The following is a 22591-nucleotide window of genomic DNA, read 5'->3' as shown; positions in this document are numbered from 1 at the left end:
ACATTTGGTCTCAAAAGAATTTAGAGAATCTTATTGATTTTTAGTCCAAGAGAAGGCAATCTTAAAATCAAAAGTAGCAATTAGGGGAAGATTAGAAATGGAAGAAAAGAATTACATGTCATGTTTAAATAAAATCATAAAAAAACTAATATCATAGAAATCTATACTATAAAAAAGAAAATGGAAGTCCGGAGATTGTTATAACAACTAAATCAAAGTTGTGTTAACGAAAATAAGATGTAGATTTAGTGATCACAATAATAATTTATACTTGTAGTCATTTTTTAAAAAATTAGATATTCGTTCATTCAATTATAGATATATGTCCACGCATTAGCTAATTTGTATTGTGAAATGCCTTTTAAAGAAGGAGATTGAATCAATATATCATGCTCCCACCATAGTCCTTGAAGAATTGTTTGGATTGTGGATAAAGTTATTTTGAAATTATAATCCTACCTAAATTTATATCTCAAATAAATAAACTATAAATCTAATTTCAACTTTGATCCTAGATATATATTTTACCTTAATCTTGTAACAAACGAATGATTTATAACAATTGTCAAATAAGAAAGGAGAGTGAAATCCAAATTCTCCAACTTTGCACTTATAAGAAAGTCTAATCAAACATAAAACTTTACACATTAAAACTAATTTACACATACAAAGAAACATATTAAAACTAAAAAAAAAGAGAGGAGAAAAACAAATCATAGCTAACAGTTCATTAATTACAAAGGTAAAGATTAAAAAAAATGTATATAGATTTCTTCGCCACGCTAACTTCAAAAATTTATATATCTAAACAAAAGGCTTAACTAAAATGCTACTAAGCATAAGAACTACGTTTGTACCATATTTTTTTTTATAAAAAAAGCATAAGAACTACGTTTGTACCATATTTTTTTTATATAAAAAAGGCATAAGAACTACGTACAATAAATTTATTGAAAAGGAGAAAAGAGCTATCATGAGAATAACGACTAAACATTTAGGCATGTAAATATCAATATTGAATTAATGTGTATAACCTACTTCAAAAACTACCTTAAAATTACTTGTACTTGAATTGAAACAAAAAATAACCAAAATTATCTCAACCACATGAAATTCATTTTTTCATGTTTCTGGAAAAAAATTCAAAGAATAGGAAAATAATCCACAAGTCCTATTTCACTAAAATAAATCTGTGGAAGTTTTGGTTGAATTTATTAACTTTGAAGAGCTTCTCGGCCCTTCGCCTCTTTTAACATAACTCTCAGTCGTTTTTTTGTCAAATACTAATCAAAATCATTGTTCGTCGAACAAAATCACTCTTTCTTGATCGGAGATTGACTCGCACAATAAAGATCTAAAAAATTTAGCAATATGAAGAATGTTGTTATGAATTTGAGTTTTGAATAGTGACCTTGCAAATTTATGATTTTCAAAAAAAAATATATATATACACAATTAAATACCACTAACTCTTAATTAAAAAATGAATAATTAAATATTACTATGTAATACAATAAATAACTGTTAGTCCAAGACAAAATAAAACGGTAGAAGGTGATAATTAAGCAGGTAAATGTGTTAATTGGATTTGGGAGAAGACCAAAATACATGTCATAATTGGGTTGTTACAAAGAAGGTGGCAAGGGGTTGTTATAACTTATGATGTACCGTTTTAAATTAAGCAATGAATATGTGGTAATTACTTTCAATTAGATTAGATGGTAAAAATAGTTATTTTATTTGATTGGAAAAACATTTAAAAAAATGTTAAAAAAAGGAGAAAATAGATAAGTAGGTTTCTTGGCCTTAGAGAGCGTCACATCAGCATGTTTGATATCCACCTTTATATATATATAGATGTGTTGAGTTTCACCATTTTGCGATCCCTTCTTTGCTTGAAAATTGTTTGAAACATAATACTAATGAAGAGATATAGAGAAAATTAAATATAACATAAGGGAACAATTTTTTATTTTTCAATAACTCAATTAATATTGTGTAAATGCTTTTGTGAGTTGTTAGTATTTTCTTGAGTGATTTGGACAACACTGGGCTTAGGCAGATTATGGGCCCGCCATTCACATGATTGTTATCGGAATTGTTATTTGTGTTGGGTTGAAAAATTGGAAAAATGGGCTCTACCTTATTTGGGCTTTCCCAAACATAAATCTAAACTGAAGTTCATTTTTCAGATCACCAACTCAACAACTGGGCCTGGCCCAATGTTTTATGAAAGTCGTCAAGTAAAATGACCACATCCAATCCAAAATTCTTTCATAGTTAAAGATTTTCTTCTCTCTTTTGGGATCATTGTTATTAGGATTTTTTGCACGAATCTAAAGAAATAAATTCAAGTTTATCGTATTGACTGTTTCGTTTTTTCAAAAAAATAGCAATAAAAACTATACACATACATGTAACCTCCAACATGACTACTAAATTTGACCTATGTCATCGGCCTTTGCATCACAAATAAAATGCCAAAGCTTCACTTTCATATCTTTTTTTCCCTCTTTAACGGACTTTACCTTTTTAAGAGTTCTCTCCCGGTGTTTTTCCAATTTCTTTTCTTTATTTATACTTGTATAGCGACATATGTTGTATGTCAATTTATATACTTCATATACACGGGCTCGGTCAGTAGAAGGGACGACTTTGTCTCCCCGATATATACAATGACATATACTAACATACAAGACATACATGTGATGTATATGGTGATATACACATATGAGTGTGAGCGGTCATGTATAAGACATTGTTCAAGTATCAACTATTATTTTATAGTTATTGTCCAACTCTAATGATAGATGTTGTCAATGTCATTTCACAAAAATATATATGGCGTATTATATTCTATTAAAAGTAAATACTATGGATACTAATATATGATGTATCAAATGCGACTCAAACATATTTTGGTATGTATACACTAAAATGATGTCAAGTTTAAGAATATCACATACAATCTCAATACGAGTTCACCATCTTAAAAGCTAATGGAGTATCCATTTAACTTCTTCTTCAAATCATGAGATCAATTTCTATCTATCTAATATTTATATTATGTGTTAGTTTGTTAAATTTATCGATAAAAAAACTTATCAATTATTTATAAGATTAAGCTTTTCAAAACAAGAAGGTCGCATTAGTGTGGTTCTAATTCTCTGAAGCACTAGCATACCGTAAACATATTGTTTTAAAATACCTTTTCACATTTTAAATGTAATAATTCCTTAACTTGTGGTTAGATTTTTCAATACTAAGCAACTAAGTTTTAGATTATTCACTTAAAAATTACATGTCAATTTCACTTCAGAACCTGATTAAATTTAAAATAGCTTTTAAACATCAAATGCCAAAAAAACACTTTTTAAAGTATTAAAACTTAATTTATATTAAATAAAAATAGGATAAATTACCTAACTACACAATCTTTCTTTCTATATTTTCTAAAATTCCCTACCATTTCAAAATATTTAAAAAATCTCTCTTTTTCTCTTCTTTTCCGGATACATTATTCACATCCCTTCCAATCCAACGATTTTGTTCCTATTTTACGCCTAAAATCACTCCCATATATCAACAGTTACATCAATCACTCAATTTTTTTAATTTTAAATCTATTCTCTCTCAAGTTCATCGATTTCAAGTTCCTAAAGAGGTAGAACTATTTTTTCATCATTTTTTTTATTACAGTTCTTCAGATGTCGTTTTTTTTTAAATTATCTTTTTCATTTACAATTTTCTGATACATATGAATTTTGTTCCCTCTTTTTAGTATGGTACCTTGTGTATTTGATTTTGATGATGAAAATTTTCATGAAAATAGATCTAATCAACTCATTATGATTCCGACGATGATGATAGGGCTGAAAATAGATCCAAAAAGTTGTAGGATCCATTAACAATGGCAAATCACAACATTTAGAAGACGAAGTCGAAGAAGTATGTAACTTCATCTTTTAAAGTTAATGTGGAACCCCCCCCCCCCCCCCCAAAAAAAAAAAAGGGTAGAAGAGTTGTATCTGCTATGTGGTGTGTTATCTTTGAAGAAAATGATCTAGGATTAACAATCTTTGAAGAAAATGATCTATTGGTGGGCTCTGGTAAGGACTTCGGATCGAGACCCATGGGTGACGTCATTGTTAACAGTGAAAAAATGATATAAGAGTGAATGTTGAGAAGGAGAAGAAGGATGTACATTCGTCTTTTGAAGTGAATGTAGAAAAGAATAGATGTACATCCGTATTCTAAAGTGAATGTTGAGAAGGAAAAGTCAAAACATATTAGATTGTTGACTTTTTTTTTTCAATTTTTTCTTGTTCATATTTTTCTGATATATATGGGTTCAAATTGTTAATGTATCCAGTTGTTTTTGTTTCTTAAATTAACGTATAATTCTTTCGTTTCAAAATTATGATACATTACAATTTCATCATGTACAATGTATCGTGTTCAAATTACCAAATTATATTACAATTATAGTTTGGGATACATTAACTAGATTTTATTGTATTAAGTTAATTTTGTTTCTTAATTAATGTATAATGTCTTTCTTTCAACACTACGATACATTACAATTTTATCATGCATAGTGTATCATGCTCAAATATTAGTTTTGATACATAACCTTAATTAGTTTTGATACTTGATATAAAACTTCTACCAAATGTATCATTTCTCATGTATCTAGGTGTGGTTATGTATCTTCTACCTTATTCAAATTTAGAAAGATGTGTATTCGTACACACTACCAAATCATATGCGGGATACATAAACCTTACTATTTTCATAGCTAAATATGTGTGGTAAAAATATTTGTAGCTGAATCCGTCGATACCGTCTTTTTCTATTATAGATAGATATTTAATAAAGTGATTAACAAATTGATTCATAACAACGTGTCATAACTGCCTAATAGTGATCTTGGCACACAACAATGCCTATGATACTTATTATCACTTATATATGATATATCTATTAAAGTGCCATAGAAGTTTGTATCAAATTCATAAATGGTGATACAAAAATGTTATTATCAAAAGTTTGTTTAGTTTGAGGCAAATTGTGAAGATCTTGCAGCTATGTATCTGATACAATAAATATGAAGCACATTGATACATAAATTAAATCTGTCCAATTGATATTAAAAAGAAACACAAGTGTAATTTATGAGATTTAATTAAAATTTCAGATTTATTTCCTATTTTAGCGCAACAGATTGACACTTATTGTAAGGCAACATTAATGTATCCGGACAATCAATTATGTATCCGAATGGCTGATATTTTAGGAAATTTTTGTAAAATAGAAAAGAATAAGGATAAAATGTAATTTAAGTCTTACGAAATTTATGTAAGTTATACATAAAAATAAGGGAGGGTCAAAAATACCCCTCAAATTTAGTTTATTGTTTGACTTTACCCTCGCCGTTAAAATGAAGTTAATTTTACCCCTCCCGTTACTAATTTCACCAAAATTACCCCTCATTTGACAGAATCCCCAAAATTGACCCAAATTGACCTGAATTTTTAAAAAAAAACCCTATTCCCTATTTTTAACCCAATGCCCAGACCTGCCTCGACCCCTCTAACCCGTTGTTCTTCATTTCTCTTCCTTTTGATTGTTCTTCCATATCAACTGTGCCAGCGCGTTCATTTTTCGGCAAAATTGACCAATTTGAAGACTGCACTGCTCTTCACCACTTAAAATCATCTACATTCGACCAATTCCCTGTCTCTTCACCAAGATTAGCTTCCTCAAGATCCTTCTCAATCCCTTCATACTTTAAGCAATATGGTGCAAACCTTACACCATCACTATCCTCGATGATCGGCCTACTCCTCACTCGAAGATAAAAATCACATTTTTTAGCTTGATGAATCCGAATCTGATGTGAAGCCATAACGAACACACAATTCGTTACTTCTTCAATCAACACTGACCCAAAAACAGGTCCAACATATACCTTACAATCAATCAATTTATGCACAAACAATGCCCTCACACTCCCCCATTAATCTCACATCTCAACCCTTTAAATCTGATAAAACAAATTCCTTGATCTATTCATCATTACCCCTACCGAATTCCTTCACTAATACCTTATTTTCTTTGCCCCTAAACCTTGGCGAATCCAAAACTCTTAACACTGAATCCTTTGATTCCATATTTGAAACTTCTGATATGATGTTGTTTTGCGTTGTGATTTTCTTCGTTGATTCGTTTTTGAAAGAGAATTTCTTCCTTGGGATTACTTCGCACGTAACCTGTTCGACTAATTATTTTAGATCGGTTATAGTTTTGAGGCATGTACGGACTTCGTAGGACGGTAGGGGAATGGGTTATCCTCTAGAGGGTCGGGTCATTGGGTTAAAATAGGGAATAGGGTTTTTTTTAAAAAATTCGGGTCAATTTGGGTCAATTTTGGGGTTTCCGTCTAATGAGGGGTAAATTTGGTGAAATTAGTAACGGGAGGGGTAAAATTAACTTCATTTTAACGGCGAAGGTAAAGTCAAACAATAAACTAAAGTTGAGGGGTATTTTTGACCCTTTGCCCTAAAAATAATTAACAAATTAATCAAAACAAATTTTAAGCCCATTTAACCCTTCTTCATCATTTAGCGGCACACAACGGGGGCATATATGTCAAAAGACAGCAACTAGGGAAACCCTAGTTCTATCCGTCCGTTACTATATAAAGTGTCATAGGGCTGAAGCTCATACCCATTTGTATCCGGCCGCCGATTCCGTCAGTTCTCTGAGGTAACATCGTTCAGTTTCCGATCGGTTAATATTGGCAAAGTTCTCTCAATTATGTTTCCTTCTTAGCAAATTGTTAGCACTGTTGATTATACATGTTTGATTCTAGTTATCACATATAGAGTTAGAGTGATGTGATTAGCTACGTCTGATTAACAAATTTTGTGCAATCGTTCGGCAATTTAATGTTTTATAACTGAGATTTGTTCATCCTCATCTAAATCTTATCCGTTTAGCTTTGATTGCTCATACGTTTTCAACCACTTCTGGTAAACGTTTAGCATGTTTGTCCTTTTTTGAATCTTCAATGGAATAGTTCCGACTGGTCTGTAATTGATTTAAATGTTCCGTATAATCCTATAGTTTTAGTTTGGTATTGAGGTTTGGTTGATTGATATACGTTTTCCAAATTCAAGTATTTTTTTTATCTCAAAGAGTCCTCGTTTTAATCTTATTGATGTAAATATGGATTGCACTAAATTTTGAGTGATTTAGGTGCTTATTTCCTAAAAATATTTTTATAAACTTTTTTCCGGTGTTGTTTACGTTGTGGTACAAGTAGGTATGTTGGGTTTGTCCAGAATTCTTAGGAGTGATAGAAATGTATTCCCTTTAACAACTTGAAAAAGTAATCAAGGCTGGAGTCTCAGAAGGGCTCTTTCACCAGGACACCATTAATTTGGGTTTTTGGAATGAATGACAGTTGAGTCCTGAGAATTGGCATGTTCTACTTGCCATAGGCCTTTGGTCAGGGAGCTTTTCTATTCATCTTCTAGAATTGGTGTTGGATCCACATATCTTACTTGACTAGAGCAATACAATATATTTTTTTCTCAATTTGTATATGTTACTTGGTCTAAGGTTTATTTATTTTATTTTTTGAAACAAATTACTTCTATGTATACCTTGTGCACTTTTTAAATAACCCTTGAAATATTTATACTTTTTTATTGTTCTTCACTTTGTTTTGATATTTAATTTACATTTTATTAATTTTTTGTATTTCAAATTCAGTTCTTTTCTACGTTGCATTTTCTTTTTGTTGTTTTGATTGATATTTTCTTTTAATGTTTATTAGTTAATTATCCGAAGTGATTTTAAAGATGTTTGTAGATTTGTGTCTATTTTATTGAATTAGATTACAGACAGCCTGTCCTGCAGAGATATGACATTTATCGGTTATTGGTTTTCCCTACGGTAAATATCTCACTTCATGTGGAGATTCTGATTTAATTGAAACCAACTTTTTGTTTGACTTGCAATACTTTTTTCCATTTTCTTAGCTACAAGTTTGTACTCCCAGATGTTGTCTCTTGCACTCTCCTTAAAGGTTGAGGCCACTTAGCCTTTTATTTTTCTAGCTATTACAGGTAGGAAAAATGTCGCATCGTAAGTTTGAGCACCCAAGGCATGGTTCTTTGGGATTTCTTCCAAGGAAAAGAGCTGCACGACACAGAGGAAAAGGTTTTAATTCTAATCCTTTTCTTTACTAGTTAGATTTGCATTATTGCTGCTGATAACAGTGTGTTACTTATTTTGGAGGTAAAATATGGTAGTGTGTTTTCCCACTTGATATTTGTCTCAAAGTTTTTGAGTTTGTTTAATGTGAACTAGTAACACCATTGAAATTCAACTTTTGATTATTTAACAACGGATTGCAACTTCAAAGCCTATTCATATCTTACCTACTATGTAATGGACAGAATTCTAAGAATGTGCTGTCTTTGGTTTTATTCCACAACTTTTAGCTCTCTTGTTTTAGGGGTGACAGACATTTCTGATCCAACAAGTCTATTTATCAAACAACCTTTAAGTTGGGAGTGGATGTAATGTTTAAAATATCTTAGTGGAACCTAATACTTTGATCAACTTTGTTTATGCAGTGAAGGCTTTTCCCAAAGATGATCCAACGAAACCTTGCAGGTTGACAGCTTTCCTTGGATATAAAGCTGGCATGACCCATATTGTCAGAGAAGTTGAAAAACCAGGGTCAAGTAAGTATTGCTTACAACTTACAAGATTCTGCTGTCAATATGCCAATGCAGTACTGGCATTAGGGTTAAGAAAATTATGTGTCATTAAAGATCTAGGTTTATACATGTTAGATGTTTCTCGACGCTACAAATCTTAAGTTATATTGTGAATGTCTTGATAAGTAACTATGTTCGTATGTTGGGCTACTTGGAAAATGCCCACATTGAGCTTTGTTAACTGTTGGTAGAACTTTAGGCAATAACATGCATCTTTGAATATACATGTCTTTCCAAGTAAGCAAATACAACATATATCTGTCATTTATGAGTTGCATTTGTGCAGAGCTCCATAAGAAAGAGACTTGCGAAGCTGTTACCATAATTGAAACACCTCCAATGATTGTTGTTGGGGTTGTCGGTTATGTGAAAACACCACGTGGCCTTCGCTGCCTGAGCACTGTCTGGGCTCAGCATCTTAGTGAAGAAATTAAAAGGAGGTTCTACAAGAACTGGTGCATGTCCAAAAAGAAGGCCTTTGCCAAGTACTCAAAGAAGTATGAAACTGATGAAGGCAAGAAAGATATTAATGCACAGTTGGAGAAGATGAAGAAGTATTGTTCTGTGATTCGCGTTCTTGCCCATACTCAGGTATTTGCTCTTTTTTTGTGTCATTATGTTTACCTTATTATACTCTTTTGAGACACTAAGGATCCTCTATAATTTTTTCTTTGCAGATTAGGAAAATGAAAGGTCTCAAGCAAAAGAAGGCACATCTGATGGAGATTCAGGTTAATGGTGGGGATGTTGCCCAGAAGGTTGATTATGCTTATGGCTTTTTTGAGAAACAGATTCCCATTGATGCAATTTTCCAGAAGGATGAAATGATTGATATCATTGGTGTGACTAAAGGTAAGGGGTATGAGGGTGTGGTTACTCGTTGGGGCGTGACCCGGCTCCCACGTAAGACTCATCGTGGTCTTAGAAAGGTGGCTTGTATTGGTGCTTGGCATCCAGCTAGGGTGTCATTTACTGTTGCTAGGGCTGGGCAGAATGGTTATCACCATCGTACTGAGATGAACAAGAAAGTCTACAGGCTGGGCAAGGCTGGACAGGAGTCTCATTCTGCCATAACTGAGTTCGACAGGACTGAGAAGGAAATCACTCCAATCGGTGGATTCCCTCACTATGGTGTTGTGAAAGAGGACTTTCTGTTGATTAAGGGCTGCTGTGTTGGACCAAAGAAGCGTGTTGTGACTTTGAGGCAGTCATTGTTGAACCAGACATCTAGGGTTGCATTGGAGGAGATCAAGCTCAAGTTCATTGACACATCATCCAAGTTTGGCCATGGACGCTTCCAGACTACACAGGAGAAGGCAAAATTCTATGGACGCCTTAAAGCTTGAGAATTTGTCAAGACCATATAGGCACTTCTTTTTTGTCAGAGATGAACTACATTTATAAGTTGCTATGTCGTTTTTTATTTATTCTGAATACTGTGACAATTTTGTGAGATTAAAGTTAATGCTTGTTATTTCAATAAGCATTTTTTGGACATGTATCTTTTTTGTGTTCCATATCTCGCTAGCCTACTGCCCAATATTCACTGGGTTGCTTCCTCCTTTCTCTATGATCCTTCCCTTTTAGACACATGCTTTACTTGAGCCGAGTTTCTATCTTTATCTTCACAAGGGCATTTCCCATGGGGCATGAGTGAAATTTATTTCCTTGAGCTCTCATTATAAGAAGGATTTCCGTGTTAACCCGTTTGGCTCCTCTCACTCTTGAGGCATGTAATGGTCTTGGTGATTCTTCTTCTGTACTGAATTGGTGTTGGTAAGCAATTACACAATTCTCTTTTGTTGCGTCTAAGCTATTCTTGACATATTATGAACGATTTATAATCAGTCTGGAGACCAGCATGTTTAATGATTTTCATATTTAAAGGTACATGTACTCATATACCATTAAATTTATTGATGTGTTGATGGTTAGTTTTTGTTCATAGAAAAATGGGATCACACGTTAAAGCTCAAGATAATAAAGGCATCATTTCACATGGGAAGCAAGAACGTCAACATAAATATCATTAGAAAAGAGAAAAATGGAAGGAGAGTGGGATTTTATGCCCCCCTATAAAGCTAACAAAGGAAACCTACGATGTGGAAAAGAAGCAATTGATATGAATCTCTCTTCTATGAATAATAAAACAACAATAACTTCCTCTTGGTTTACTAAGATGGTTTGGAGTCACTTTTTGTACATCTCAACTATTACATCAAATACTATATTTCGCTAATAATACGCTGAATATCTCAATCCATCAAGACTCGAGCAAAGCTTTTGTACACTTCAAGGTAAATTGTACTACTTTGTAAGTGACAAGTTTGTTTTATTGGAAGACTTGAGATGAAAAATTAGAGTGGGGGGTGGGGGCACAAAGGAGAAAAACTGAGAAAGCAGACAATGTCTGAACATTGCTTTATTCTTCTAAACATGGGCCAACTGGACCCCCCCAAAGATGTCTTGTAGTAAAAATTTGTGCTCTTTCCTTGAAATGACCCCAATATAAATAAAGCAGAGGCATTATAATTTCAAAACCAAAATGAAAAAAAACATAATCTAATTTAGGTAGTAAAATCCCCCTCTCCTTTTTCTCTTTTTTTGTGGGCTGTTTTTTAACACTATGGAAAAGATCAACTCGATAAAAAGCAAGAAAAAAATTAAAACAAAATGTTTCCTTCCCCTCACTTCCTATTGTCATATTTTGAACCGTACCTACATGATGCGAAATTAGATTAGTCTGACTAATAAATATGAGATATCATAAATTTGAGCGTATTTTGCGAGAAATTAAATTAGTAGAGTCAGTGAGTGTGAGATATAGTACGATTGAGCCTATTTAGTGAGAAATCAAATTAGTCAAGACTAATGAGAATGAGACACATGTACTATTAACAAAAAAAGAGAAAGAAAAACTTTTTCATTTTTTTTTTCATTTCTGCTTCAAGTAAATTATCATATTTTAGACCATTCTCATAGAGAGGAGCCAGAATTGACGTGGGGTGGATGGATATAAAGCTTCAACATAAAAGTGGACTTTGTGCAAATAATTCAAGAAATTTAAGCTACTATTAGTGCTTCTGACAAAAAGTTTGTGGGGTTTATAAGACAAAGATTTTGGTAGGTAAAATTGAGGAATAAATCAAGAAAATGGTATACCACCTCAAAGATGTGGTGGAGTGTATGTGGCCGCTTCTCTCTTAACTAGATATTTTGTGTTCGAGCTCGAGATATGGAAAAATTCTTGATAGGTAACCTTTCTCCCTGAATAGGCCCTACGCGGTATAAAACCACTCCAATGCAGATACCGAACACCGAGTGGGGCAATCAAGAAAAATGGTCGCAATCACTAACTTTTTTTTCTAGCTTTTCTCCTTTTTGTGTTGAGAGATAAAAAAAAAAACTTTATTTTTCTTTCTTCAATTGAATCATGGCTCTTCTGGTATAGCATTAGCTGTAAGATTGTCAAAAATTCCACCTGCTGCAGCTTTTTTTTTTATTATAAAAAAATAAAATTGTTTGGCAGCTTTTGCTTATCCTGACTATCTAGTGGGAGATCATGTTTTTTTTGTTTGTATGTTTTTTCTAACTTTGAATAATGAAACCTCATATTTGTTTTTTGTCCATCTATTTCTGTGTAAACTTCATAAAAAGAGACTTTAATTGACTATACAATATCTTCTTGATTAATAAAATTCATAATTTTATGCCTTTTATATTAGATTACAACTTCTTTTTTGGATGTCTTAATTTTTTGAAATTAATAAAGATTTCTATCTATTTCACCCCTCTTAATTTTCATTCTTGGAAAGCTCGAGCTTCTAAGTGAGATAATACTTACTCTCAGCCTCTTTGATTAATAGGCGACTACATGTCTCAATAAAAGGATAATAGTGAAAGAAAATAAAGAAGTCAACCTATCATGATACGTAAAATTATACTAGTGGTATAAAAAAATATTTACGCTCTCAATAAAAAAAAATTATATTAGAATTGAATTTAGCTTAAGAGAAAGCCATGAATTATGGTATCTTGAAAATGAATGCTTTTGCAAGCATCAAAGAGGGGTCACACTTTGCTTTAGGCTCTACAGACAAAGAGGGCCAACACATTTGATTTCTTTAAGTTTGCTTCCCTAAATGTACAAACAAAGGTATAGTACTGATTAAGTTTGGCATCAAGATCATGTACAATAAACAACATAAGGCAAAAGAAAACAAAAAGAGTTCAACTTTTGTGTACTGACGGTGTATAATTTTTTCTTATATTATTATTTTAACGTTACATATAACACTATATTTAAATATACTGATAATGTAAAAGTTTTTTTTTTTTTTGTACTTATATCCAAAGAAAAGTCTACTAACTAAGATTATCTTATAATTTTGTCTTTATATTTCTTTCCAACTAGGTATAAAGCTACCTAGTTTGAGCTGTGATTTTCAATAAAATTGGAGTCATATGTCTGTCTGTTTCTTTCATCACATGAAACTATAGAATATATAAAGTCCTTAATATTGGGGCTTAATCTTTCTCAGGATTAAATTCTCTTTCAAATTTATGTTTATTCATCACATTCTTATTTCCAAGTAGATAACATCACAGAGCAAGATTCAAGGTATTTTTTCCTCTATTTTTGCAGCTCATGATTTTTACCTGCATTTCTTATCTGATATTATTTTAAGTGTGTTACAAAAATGGGAAACTGATATTGCTTGATGATGAAGTGAAATTGTGTGTGTTGAACTGTTGATAAATGTTAAAGGTATTCATAGTTTTTATTAAGCTATACTTGTTTCTTGGAGATCATCATTTGTATAATAATAAATTAATAAAAACAAGAAAACATGATCATGATATATTCAGAAGCAAAATAAACCTGTTGATTTCTCTTCACTTCAAAGCTAAAAACACAACTTTTGCTACCATGAAGTTGTGATAAAATAATGAGAGTTGTAAATTCCAAAGATAGATATATTTGTGCATCACTTGTGAGCTGTGAGCATTCTTTCGTAGTTTGGATTTTTTCTAATGAGTCTTTTAGTCCTATTAGAGAACTTGTTGTCCTTTTGTTTGTTGTTTTGATTTGATTTTGATAAAATATTGGACTGAGATAAGCTTATATGGTCTGACATGGACAGTGAGGATTCATATAAACTTGGTTGATATTGATCAATGAAACAAGTGGATACGAATATGAGTGAGCTTGGTTCAGAAAGATCAAATCCATGGAACATTATTCACACAAGTTCAGAACCTAGTCCTTCCCAAACACAAGTAAACAGAGAAGGACAATGGAAGAATTTCGGGACATCAATGGATGCTATTTCTTTTGGCTTTGTTGCTACAGCTATACTCATATCAATGTTTCTCATCATGGCCATATTTGAACATCTCTTCAAGCCTAGCCCCCCTTTCTCTTCGCCTCTAGGTAGTAGTAGACACAGTTCCTTGGAGTTGGGGCCTATTCAGAAACGCGCAAGTTCACAAACAGTAAGTGTCATTTCTTTCTGTAATTGCATTTTTTTTTTGGTTCAAACATCATTCCCTCCACTTGATTTAATCTTAAATGATCATCTTTTGTATGAACAGGTACCAACGCGATATTCATCGGATTATACAGTTATGATGCCAGGACAACAGTATCCTACCTTCATTGCCAAGCCAACCCCACTGGCTTGTCCAAGGGAAGGGGTTTATTGGCATTCCCATGAGCATAGTTTTCCCTTCTCTTAATGATCCTAAAAGACTAATTATTGTATTATCATATTTATGAATCCTAATGTGACCATCAAAAAAGTTCACCAATTGCAGAATCTATTACTCTCTCACCATGCTCAGACCTGTAAAATTAGCTGTCGGGCTAAAACTGAAGTTTTGCACATTGGGAAGAAGGAAAATGAGGGGGTGACATTCATTGTTTTTGTGTGATATATTTGTTTTTTTTCTTTGTATATTGACTGAGTTCCCCTCTTTCTGTATTGTCTTTTCCAATATGTGAGATGTGGGGATGATCAGGGAAGTTCAGTAGGCTAAGTTTTAGTTTGTTGCTTTGAAGTAAGCTTATTTTACCATGTATTGCTTTACCAGTCTTTTGACTATTGAGCTATGCACTTCTTTCTACTTCCCGCAGTTTTATGTCACTTGATGCTAATTCTAGGAAATATGGCTAATGTTTTGTGCATTAATCTGAGATATTCCAACAAGGTGAAAATTCAAGCAATTACCCGTGGCTTGACTTTTTTGGAGCTAAAAACTCCTGTTCTCATATAACCACTCAAGATTCTTGCTGGAGTTGATCTCAATCAAACAATTGTGACTTTCCCTAATTGGTTAAACATCACAGTGAGCATAGGACATAGGCTCAAAGAGATTTTTGGAGAAGTGAGAATTATATTACAACCAATATTGTCATGATTTACATTAAGCGCAAACAAAATCAGAACAAAGATTAGAGACATCTCAAAGTACAGAACAGTTGCTTCATCCCCTTTTTTGGCACTTTCGCCAAATTTTGTACAACAGGTGTTTCAACATCAAGAAAACTGAGCAACAAACTACACTGCAACTTCTCCCTGTAGCTTTTGCATTGTTTTGAGTATAAATAAAAGAGAACCTCTTCTAAATTACTCTGATATTTCATCATCGGGTTGTATTACAGTTAGCAAGGAATATTTGACCCTCACAGAGATCCTTCCTTTCTCAACCATAAGCCTTGCACCTGAAACAACCCAATAACCAGGAGGTTCCTGTGGTCCTCGAGTCATCTCAGTAGTATCGACAAATTTCAAGAGCTTAGGGGCTTGCACAGGAACTGGAGGACCACCAGGGTAAATGGCAGAATTTATGTTCACATCATCTGGCCGCGGAGGTGGCTTCTGAACTGATGTGAAGTGCTGGCTAATGAGAGTTGATATCAGGCCAGATTTGCGAGCCAACCCAGGAGAACCATCCCACTCAGCGTGCTTTACCATAGTAGCTCCCATGACAGTCGAGAAACGGAGCCTCAGAAAGAGGACCTTTTTAAACCCATAGTCCCCTAATTCCAATTGTGCTCCAGTAACTATGTTAAGATCTTCATCAGATTCAACAGGTGCGGTGCAGACGTGAGAAAAGTTCTTCCATTGAACTTTTTCATAGTATTTGCGATCATATGATTCTCGGCGAAAATTGCCATTTGGATCATCTTCAAGTTGGAAGACTTTAGGAAGAGATGAAAGATGCTGTAAATGGACAGCTAAGCGGTTACTCCTTCTACCTTCAAGGTACAAACGAAGTCCAGTCACCGGCCTCTTGCCAACATCAACCTGCAAGAATAATATGAATCACATGGACGGCTGGAAAGAAGGTACTAAGCAGACTAGTCAGCAATATTTTCCCCTCCTTTTACTTCCTTCCCTGATCCCGAGCATTTGGTGCAAGACCAAAAGAAGCTAGTGGGAGTTTCCATCTCATTTTGCACAGTGAACTCAATTATAAGCTGAAATGGAAGTAAATGGAAACAGTCTTCCTAAAGATCGAAAACAGTTAGCTATGCACTCCGAGCTGCTCCTCACCCATAATAATTCACAAGGGCACACATTGTAATTTAAATGAAGAAGCAAAGATGTTATTGTCTCGCATCCTTAGCTGAAAACATTATTTTAAGGATCATGTGCACAAGTATTTGGAGAAATACAGCCAAATCCTTACAAAATCCAAAGACGGCATGGTATGAAGTCAACCTAAGTAACATACCCACAAATAGCATGTCTTTTGTTTTATATTCCATGAATTGTTGCAAACTAATTGGAGATAATGATGAGAGATTTTTTGTTATTAGGAAAGAAGAGGGAGAAAAAATTTCATTTGGAAGATTGGAAAAGTATAAAAACCCCCAGTTCATTTGGAGATAGAATTTGGATTGTCCTCATTTAACATGGTGCTGCCAGGAGCATAATTAGATTTGTCTGAGAGGAGAAAACTTTATGGAAAAAGATAATAGCTATTAAGTTAGGAATTTCACAATAGATGTTCTATCGGGTGAGGTGACAAGCTCTCATGGGGCACATTTACTAAAAAAGAGCAAGAGATGGAAGGAAAAGTAAATAGGATACACTTCAGGGAGGATGTAACTGATCCTTTCAGAATGATAACTTGTTAAAAAAATGTATTATTTAAGAAGGATGACAAGGGACCACATGGATAGAAGCTTCAGAAAAGACATCTAGGGTTGAAAATTAACTAAGGTTGAGGAGTATCGGACGAATACTATGATAGCTAGTAAGGTGAGACTGGAAGACAAGATGATATAGTAAGGGTCAAAAACGGAACCCTTGACTATGGGATCATATTACATGGAGTTAGCTGAGATGGGATAAAAGGCGGCGTGGAATAATATATGGAACACCAGCCCCAAAGAAAAAAATAGATCTTCCCTTGGGGTGGTGTTATATGCAATGTTAATGACTTCAGGAAGATGACGGGATTGCTTTGAGTTGGTGCCGCTACATAAGGAGCACAAGGAGAAAATAAACCACCTTTTGCTCCATTGCAGGTCTTCTATAGAAAATTGAGGTGTTAAAATTAAGGGAGCTCACCGGAGTGGTGTTCACATAAAGCCTGGGACCCAGTAAACTGAACTGCAAAGACGGAAAACTTAAATGCCTTCTCTGTGGACCAAGCGGAAGATCACCGAATACTGGTGCCCATTGCCTTGGCAGCTGAAATTCCAAAAACTGGTGAAGCTCTTCAATTGGTGGTTTATCTGCATAAATAGACAACACTTCCATATAAAAGTGAAGATTTAAGGACAGAATTTCCAGGTAATTACATAATAAAATATCACATGCAATTAATACATTATCAAAAAAATCTTGATAAAGGATATCTGTTTGGACAACATTTGAGTTGAAATTGGGGGGAGGGGAAAGAATATTTAAAGTTGAAGTCAAAAGAAAAATGTTTGTGGAAGTTGAAGTTGTGGACATGAACTTCACTTGGAAAATAAATTTACGAGAGTCGAAGATTTGTGGCTAAAAGTGAAAGCTAGTATTTTCATTTGAAATACACACCTTCAAATGAGCACAACAGTAATTATGCCCAAACAGGCCAGCCTAACCCCCTCTTTCGAAAAAGTTTTTGCAAGATTTAAAAAATATTCCAAGATCAGACAACACATTAATATTTTGAGAAAATGCAGACATATTTAAATCAGCCATCTTCTTTTAGACCCATAATTAGCAGGGCTCAGTAAAGGTGCAAAATACAAGAACTTAACAGGACACCTCCTCCACCTTATATTTTGCCCAGAACTATTAATTGTAAAAGGTTCAAAATTAACATGAACTCAACAGGCCCTCCTCCGTCCTATTGTTTGCCCATAATATATGTTGCTCGGACTCTTCAAAATTGACAACGGGTGCATGTTGGATGCTCCAAAACTAGTGTATTTTTGGAGGATCCGACACAAGTGCAGCAACATTTTTGGAGAGCCTGATGTCACATCCCGCCACTTCGCAGTAGAATTTTGCGTCCGGATAGGGGCGGAAGGGTCTAGAGTTGTGGAGAGGTTTCCGGAAGATTCTAGAACCCTTTAGATTATTCAAGAAGGCTAGAGAATTCCCTAGAATTCTCTAGAATAACTTAGAAGGCAATGGAAGGTCCTAGATAGTTTCCAAGAAAGAATTCTCTAGAATGTGTAGAGAATTCTAGAAGAGGGACTAGATATTTTCTTGGAAAGCTTTAGAATTTCCTAGAATTAGTAGAAGATTCTAGGGAGGGACCAAAGTGTAAATAATTTAGGGACTTGTAAAGTAAATATTAATTACATTTTAGTCCCTAGGAGTTAGTATAAATAGGTGGTGCCATTCATTTGCAAGGCATCCAACCAAGAAAGCAAGCAAGCAAGTTGTAAGCATTCTCCAAACAATACAAAAAGCCTTCTTCCAAAATTCTCTAAGTCTTCCTTTTCATTCTCTTAGCGATCCTAGTTTCAAAGGGCTAACTTGAGCTTACAAGATCGTGAAAGATTCGTGAGTAAGTTGTCAAGTGCCGCACGGAGCATTAGTGAGACTCTAAGTCCGTGACACTGAGCACCATAACTATTAAATGGAAATGTTACATTTAGCAATGTGCATTGTACATGGAAGCTTAAAACTTATATCACATACAAGATAGAAGAAAGAAAATAACAAATGATATGCTCTAACTTACAGCGTAAGTACAGATTTATAGCATGACTTAAAAATCCACTTCCTGAGATGCCATTCAACAGTGAAGTTATAGGAATGAAGGACATTGAGATCACATCAGGCTCCTGATCAACACTTTGTAACCACTGATTATGCATCAGGCCTCTGCTATCACTTCCACCTCTCCTCTTGCAAATACAAACAGTATCCTGCAATTTCAGTAGCCAATGGGCAAGTTGACAAACTTGTTTCAGAACTCTAAAGTGCACAAAATTTAACAGACCTAATGAAAATCCTATACCACCTACCTCCTTATGTGCATATGAACCTGATATATTGGGATCGGCGAACCTCAGTCGGTGCTCCCTGATTTCAAACTGAGGCAACATTATCAAATTAGAGACAGAGACAATAGATTCATAATAATTGTGACGTAATAAATAATATATGTCATGAATTTTTTCTCTAGTAATCTAATGGTTATGACAAAAGACGTGATATAGAACTTGACAGTAAGGATTTCAACTAATACCCAATTGTAAGACAAATGACCTACAGAGTAAATCCATCTGCAGATATTGATTGACATTGTCTATGCGGCCATAGAAGATCTTATAAGCCTTTCTGATTCAGCCAATATTGCAGAGATTTTAAAATAACAATTCAAGGAGAGAGAAAGGACTTTGCAAAACAACCAGGAATAAGGAAGGTTGGCAATTATGACCATTCAAGCAATAGCGATGACTGATGAGACATAAAGACCCTAAATTGTTTGGGTCAGAATCCCTTCTGAGTCATAAAGGGATAAGAGAAACAGAAAAACATAAGCTTCAGATTATCTTGTTTCTGAATCCAAAAGGGTTGGTACATCCATCAATTTGGCCTTCACCATCCCTTTTTTAAAATCGAAAAGTGTAATTAGTGCACAGGCTCCAAAAGCTTCATATAAGAACATAATTCATGTGTTTGTGAGTGTTTGTCATGATTATGGAAATTGGAGGGTCAGATGATATCCTTTACCTTCTCATTCTGATGTGCCTGCTGCGATTCTATTCTGCCTTGTTCATTTGCACCTGAAAACCTCTTATCTGCCATTGTCTTCAAACGTTTTTGCACGTCAGCAGGCAGAAGCGATGATGAGTGCTGTTGTTTCATATATATTACATCTTTTCCCCCCATCTTTATACCAACAATGACATGAGTACCAAATTTTTCAATAAACCTGGAGAATGAACACAACTTCAGAACTAGTATGACAAAGTCCTAATAGACTAGAACTTTCCAGTAAACAATGTGTTGCTTGTAATTGACCAGTTTATAAGTAAAATGAAGGTGGATACCAGATAGTGTCCTAACAAGCAGTTGCTTCAAAGCCCAGAACTCAAGTTTGTAACTTGGAGAGCTCTAAGATTCTGATCAACTAAAATGCCTCGCGTAAATAAAAAGGAATACACAAAAAACTCAAAAGACATTGACGTACAGTTATTATTTGAGGTGTCAAGCAGTTGCATCAAAGCCCTCTTACTCAAATTTGTAACTTGGAGAGCTCTATGATTCTGATCAACTAGAATGCCTCAAGTAAATAAAAAAGAACTTCGCGAAAAACTCAAAGGACGTTGACATACAGTTACTACTTGAGGTGTCATTAACTGTTTACTTTCCCTTCCTTTCTCTCATATAAAAAGGGAACAAAGTCAAAAAGTTGATTAGACAGTAAGGGAAGTAAAAGCGAGAGCCACATAGAGTATGGATCTAAAGTTGTTTTTAAAATTGGACCTCCTTCAGACAATGGAGACTATCTTGAAATAGGAAGGAAACAGTTGCCAATGTTTAAGAGTTTAAATATGCAACAAAATATTACCTTGCTAATGCTGCAGGATCCCATGTTGACGGAACTTCCTTTTTAACATAATCACACAGCACCATTTGAGATTTTTCTAGAGCAACAGAGTACAATGTGATGAACACACCATCAAAAGCGAGGGTTTTAGTGTATGCAGCATCCTTCTGCCAAGAACCAGAAAACTCGAACATAGTATTGAAGATCCCTGAAGGAATTTTACCATTCACGGATACTTCCTGATTGAACTGCTCTGACATCTGCAGGTAAAAAAGGAACTCTTAGATTGACACAAAAACAAGATGGGAAAATTTGCAGAGAATAGCTACTCTGACCAACTTAATAATCAACAGCAGAGGAGAGATTACAAGTACATGCACAAAAGTGAATTATATTCACATATATGTTTTCCTCAAACTCTTCATAGTGATTAAGGAACAAAAACCCATTAACATGGAGATAGCATCATTCTTCCTACTGTAAGAAATTTTACATAAATATATTCCTAAACTCTTCATATAGAAAACAGTTGGCATCATAAAATACAGATAAAAGAACACATCCACGCGCTACGGTAACCAGAAAAGATTCTAACCTCTTCATATTAAAGCAAATAACATAAGCAAAATGATATCACTATAGCAGCTTAAAGGTGTAGCAACATAAGACCCAATGACCAAAGAAAAGTAGAAACAAAGATACCTGCTGGAAAGAAAGAACATCAGAGCGAAACCGTGTGTGTTCTCCTTTATCACATTTGATAGATTTTGACACATTAGGTATTGAAATTCCACCAGGAAGCACAACCTCCCGACCCTCATTTTCATCAATTTCAATTAAACGACTATTAGATGGGTGACTTTTACAATACTTGAGCCTCAAATCCAAGGATATATCATATCCACATCCTATAGACTGAATCGCAACCTTAGCTGCTTCAGCAGCAGGTAACTTCAACGCCATTCGTCACAACATCCTTCTTCTATCGAAAAACGACTTAAGTTACAGAAATGTTCAACATTACCATACACGCAACCTATAAATGAACCATGTAAAAAAAAGTCCCTCCGTGTTCCTAGACTAGTCAAAATACAGCTGTAACTAACAGAAGAATAATCAAAACTTTGGAAGTATCAATCTAGAAATTTGAAAAATTATATCCAGGATACTCGATTTCTCGTTTTCCACCAAATCAACTACACAGTATAATCCTAGAATCACGCAAGTACTCGAAAAACCTCCGTCATGAATCGGCGAGCATTTCAGTCTAGTACGGACTCGAAACCCTAGCTGAAGTGTGTATCGAAATGGGGAGTTGGAGATCCGAAGATTTGGTATTTGCCTTTGAAGTGAAGTGAAGCTCAGATCTAGAGAAGAGCTTCGAAGACGACGGCGATGAATTTCAGAAGACGATTTTGAGGTTAATGCGCTTGATATGGAAACTCTGTATTTTAATGTTTTTAACTCTTTTTAGGATTTTTGCTTTTTGTATGAGAATGGAGATTTTAACAGTGACAGGAGTTGAGTGACGACGTCAACCGAGTTGACTAACATTCTGCGGTCTAAATACAGCCAATCAGCGAAAGAAACGTGTCTGGACTATAATCTTCCCAACAAAAGAGGGAAATTTAGCATATACGGCAAAATGTTTGTACTACAAATGATAGTGAGTGTTCGTGATTCGGTTTAAATCGGTTATTGGTTAAAATTAAAATCAAATCAATTTAGTTGGTTTTTAAAAATTTTAAAATCAATCCAAATCAAACGAAAAAAATAACCGT

The 22591-nt window shown here is 34.2% G+C and overlaps 3 protein-coding genes and 1 pseudogene across 4 annotated transcripts; 2 read left to right on the top strand and 2 right to left on the bottom strand.

Moving 5' to 3' along the window:
• Positions 1–5560: 5560 nt before the first annotated feature.
• LOC125814974 (tubulin-folding cofactor C-like) lies at positions 5561–6332 on the bottom strand (annotated as a pseudogene).
• Positions 6333–6735: 403 nt separating this feature from the next.
• On the top strand, positions 6736–10291 carry LOC125815602 (60S ribosomal protein L3-2). Of its 2 annotated transcripts, none has more exons than XM_049495111.1 (5): positions 6736–6768; positions 8136–8229; positions 8649–8759; positions 9082–9386; positions 9473–10291. In XM_049495111.1, the coding sequence occupies exons 2-5, from the start codon at positions 8145–8147 to the stop codon at positions 10139–10141; spliced, it is 1170 nt and encodes a 389-aa protein (XP_049351068.1). In that variant the 5' UTR covers positions 6736–6768; positions 8136–8144; the 3' UTR covers positions 10142–10291. The 2 variants fall into 2 exon arrangements, with proteins under 2 accessions (XP_049351068.1, XP_049351067.1); XM_049495110.1 differs by having other exon boundaries at positions 8127–8229.
• A 3668-nt stretch (positions 10292–13959) lies between these two features.
• LOC125815871 (uncharacterized) lies at positions 13960–14693 on the top strand. The gene is made up of 2 exons (XM_049495435.1): positions 13960–14291; positions 14391–14693. Exons 1-2 carry the CDS (start codon positions 13974–13976, stop codon positions 14532–14534), a joined length of 462 nt encoding a protein of 153 aa, XP_049351392.1. The 5' UTR covers positions 13960–13973; the 3' UTR covers positions 14535–14693.
• Positions 14694–15171: 478 nt separating this feature from the next.
• LOC125816834 (MACPF domain-containing protein At4g24290) lies at positions 15172–22305 on the bottom strand. The gene is made up of 7 exons (XM_049496471.1): positions 21513–22305; positions 20832–21070; positions 19991–20192; positions 19279–19347; positions 18993–19179; positions 17378–17544; positions 15172–16105 (listed from the first exon to the last, which is right to left on the bottom strand). The coding sequence occupies exons 1-7, from the start codon at positions 21771–21773 to the stop codon at positions 15425–15427; spliced, it is 1806 nt and encodes a 601-aa protein (XP_049352428.1). The 5' UTR covers positions 21774–22305; the 3' UTR covers positions 15172–15424.
• Between the last annotated feature and the right edge of the window lie 286 nt (positions 22306–22591).

Source organism: Solanum verrucosum, unplaced genomic scaffold, assembly GCF_900185275.1.
Source record: "Solanum verrucosum unplaced genomic scaffold, falcon-dt-bn FXZP01000261.1, whole genome shotgun sequence".
In the NCBI taxonomy this organism is placed as follows: domain Eukaryota; kingdom Viridiplantae; phylum Streptophyta; class Magnoliopsida; order Solanales; family Solanaceae; genus Solanum; species Solanum verrucosum.
The sequence above is the reverse complement of the archived record's forward strand: the minus strand, read 5'-3'. Positions and strand labels throughout refer to the sequence as shown.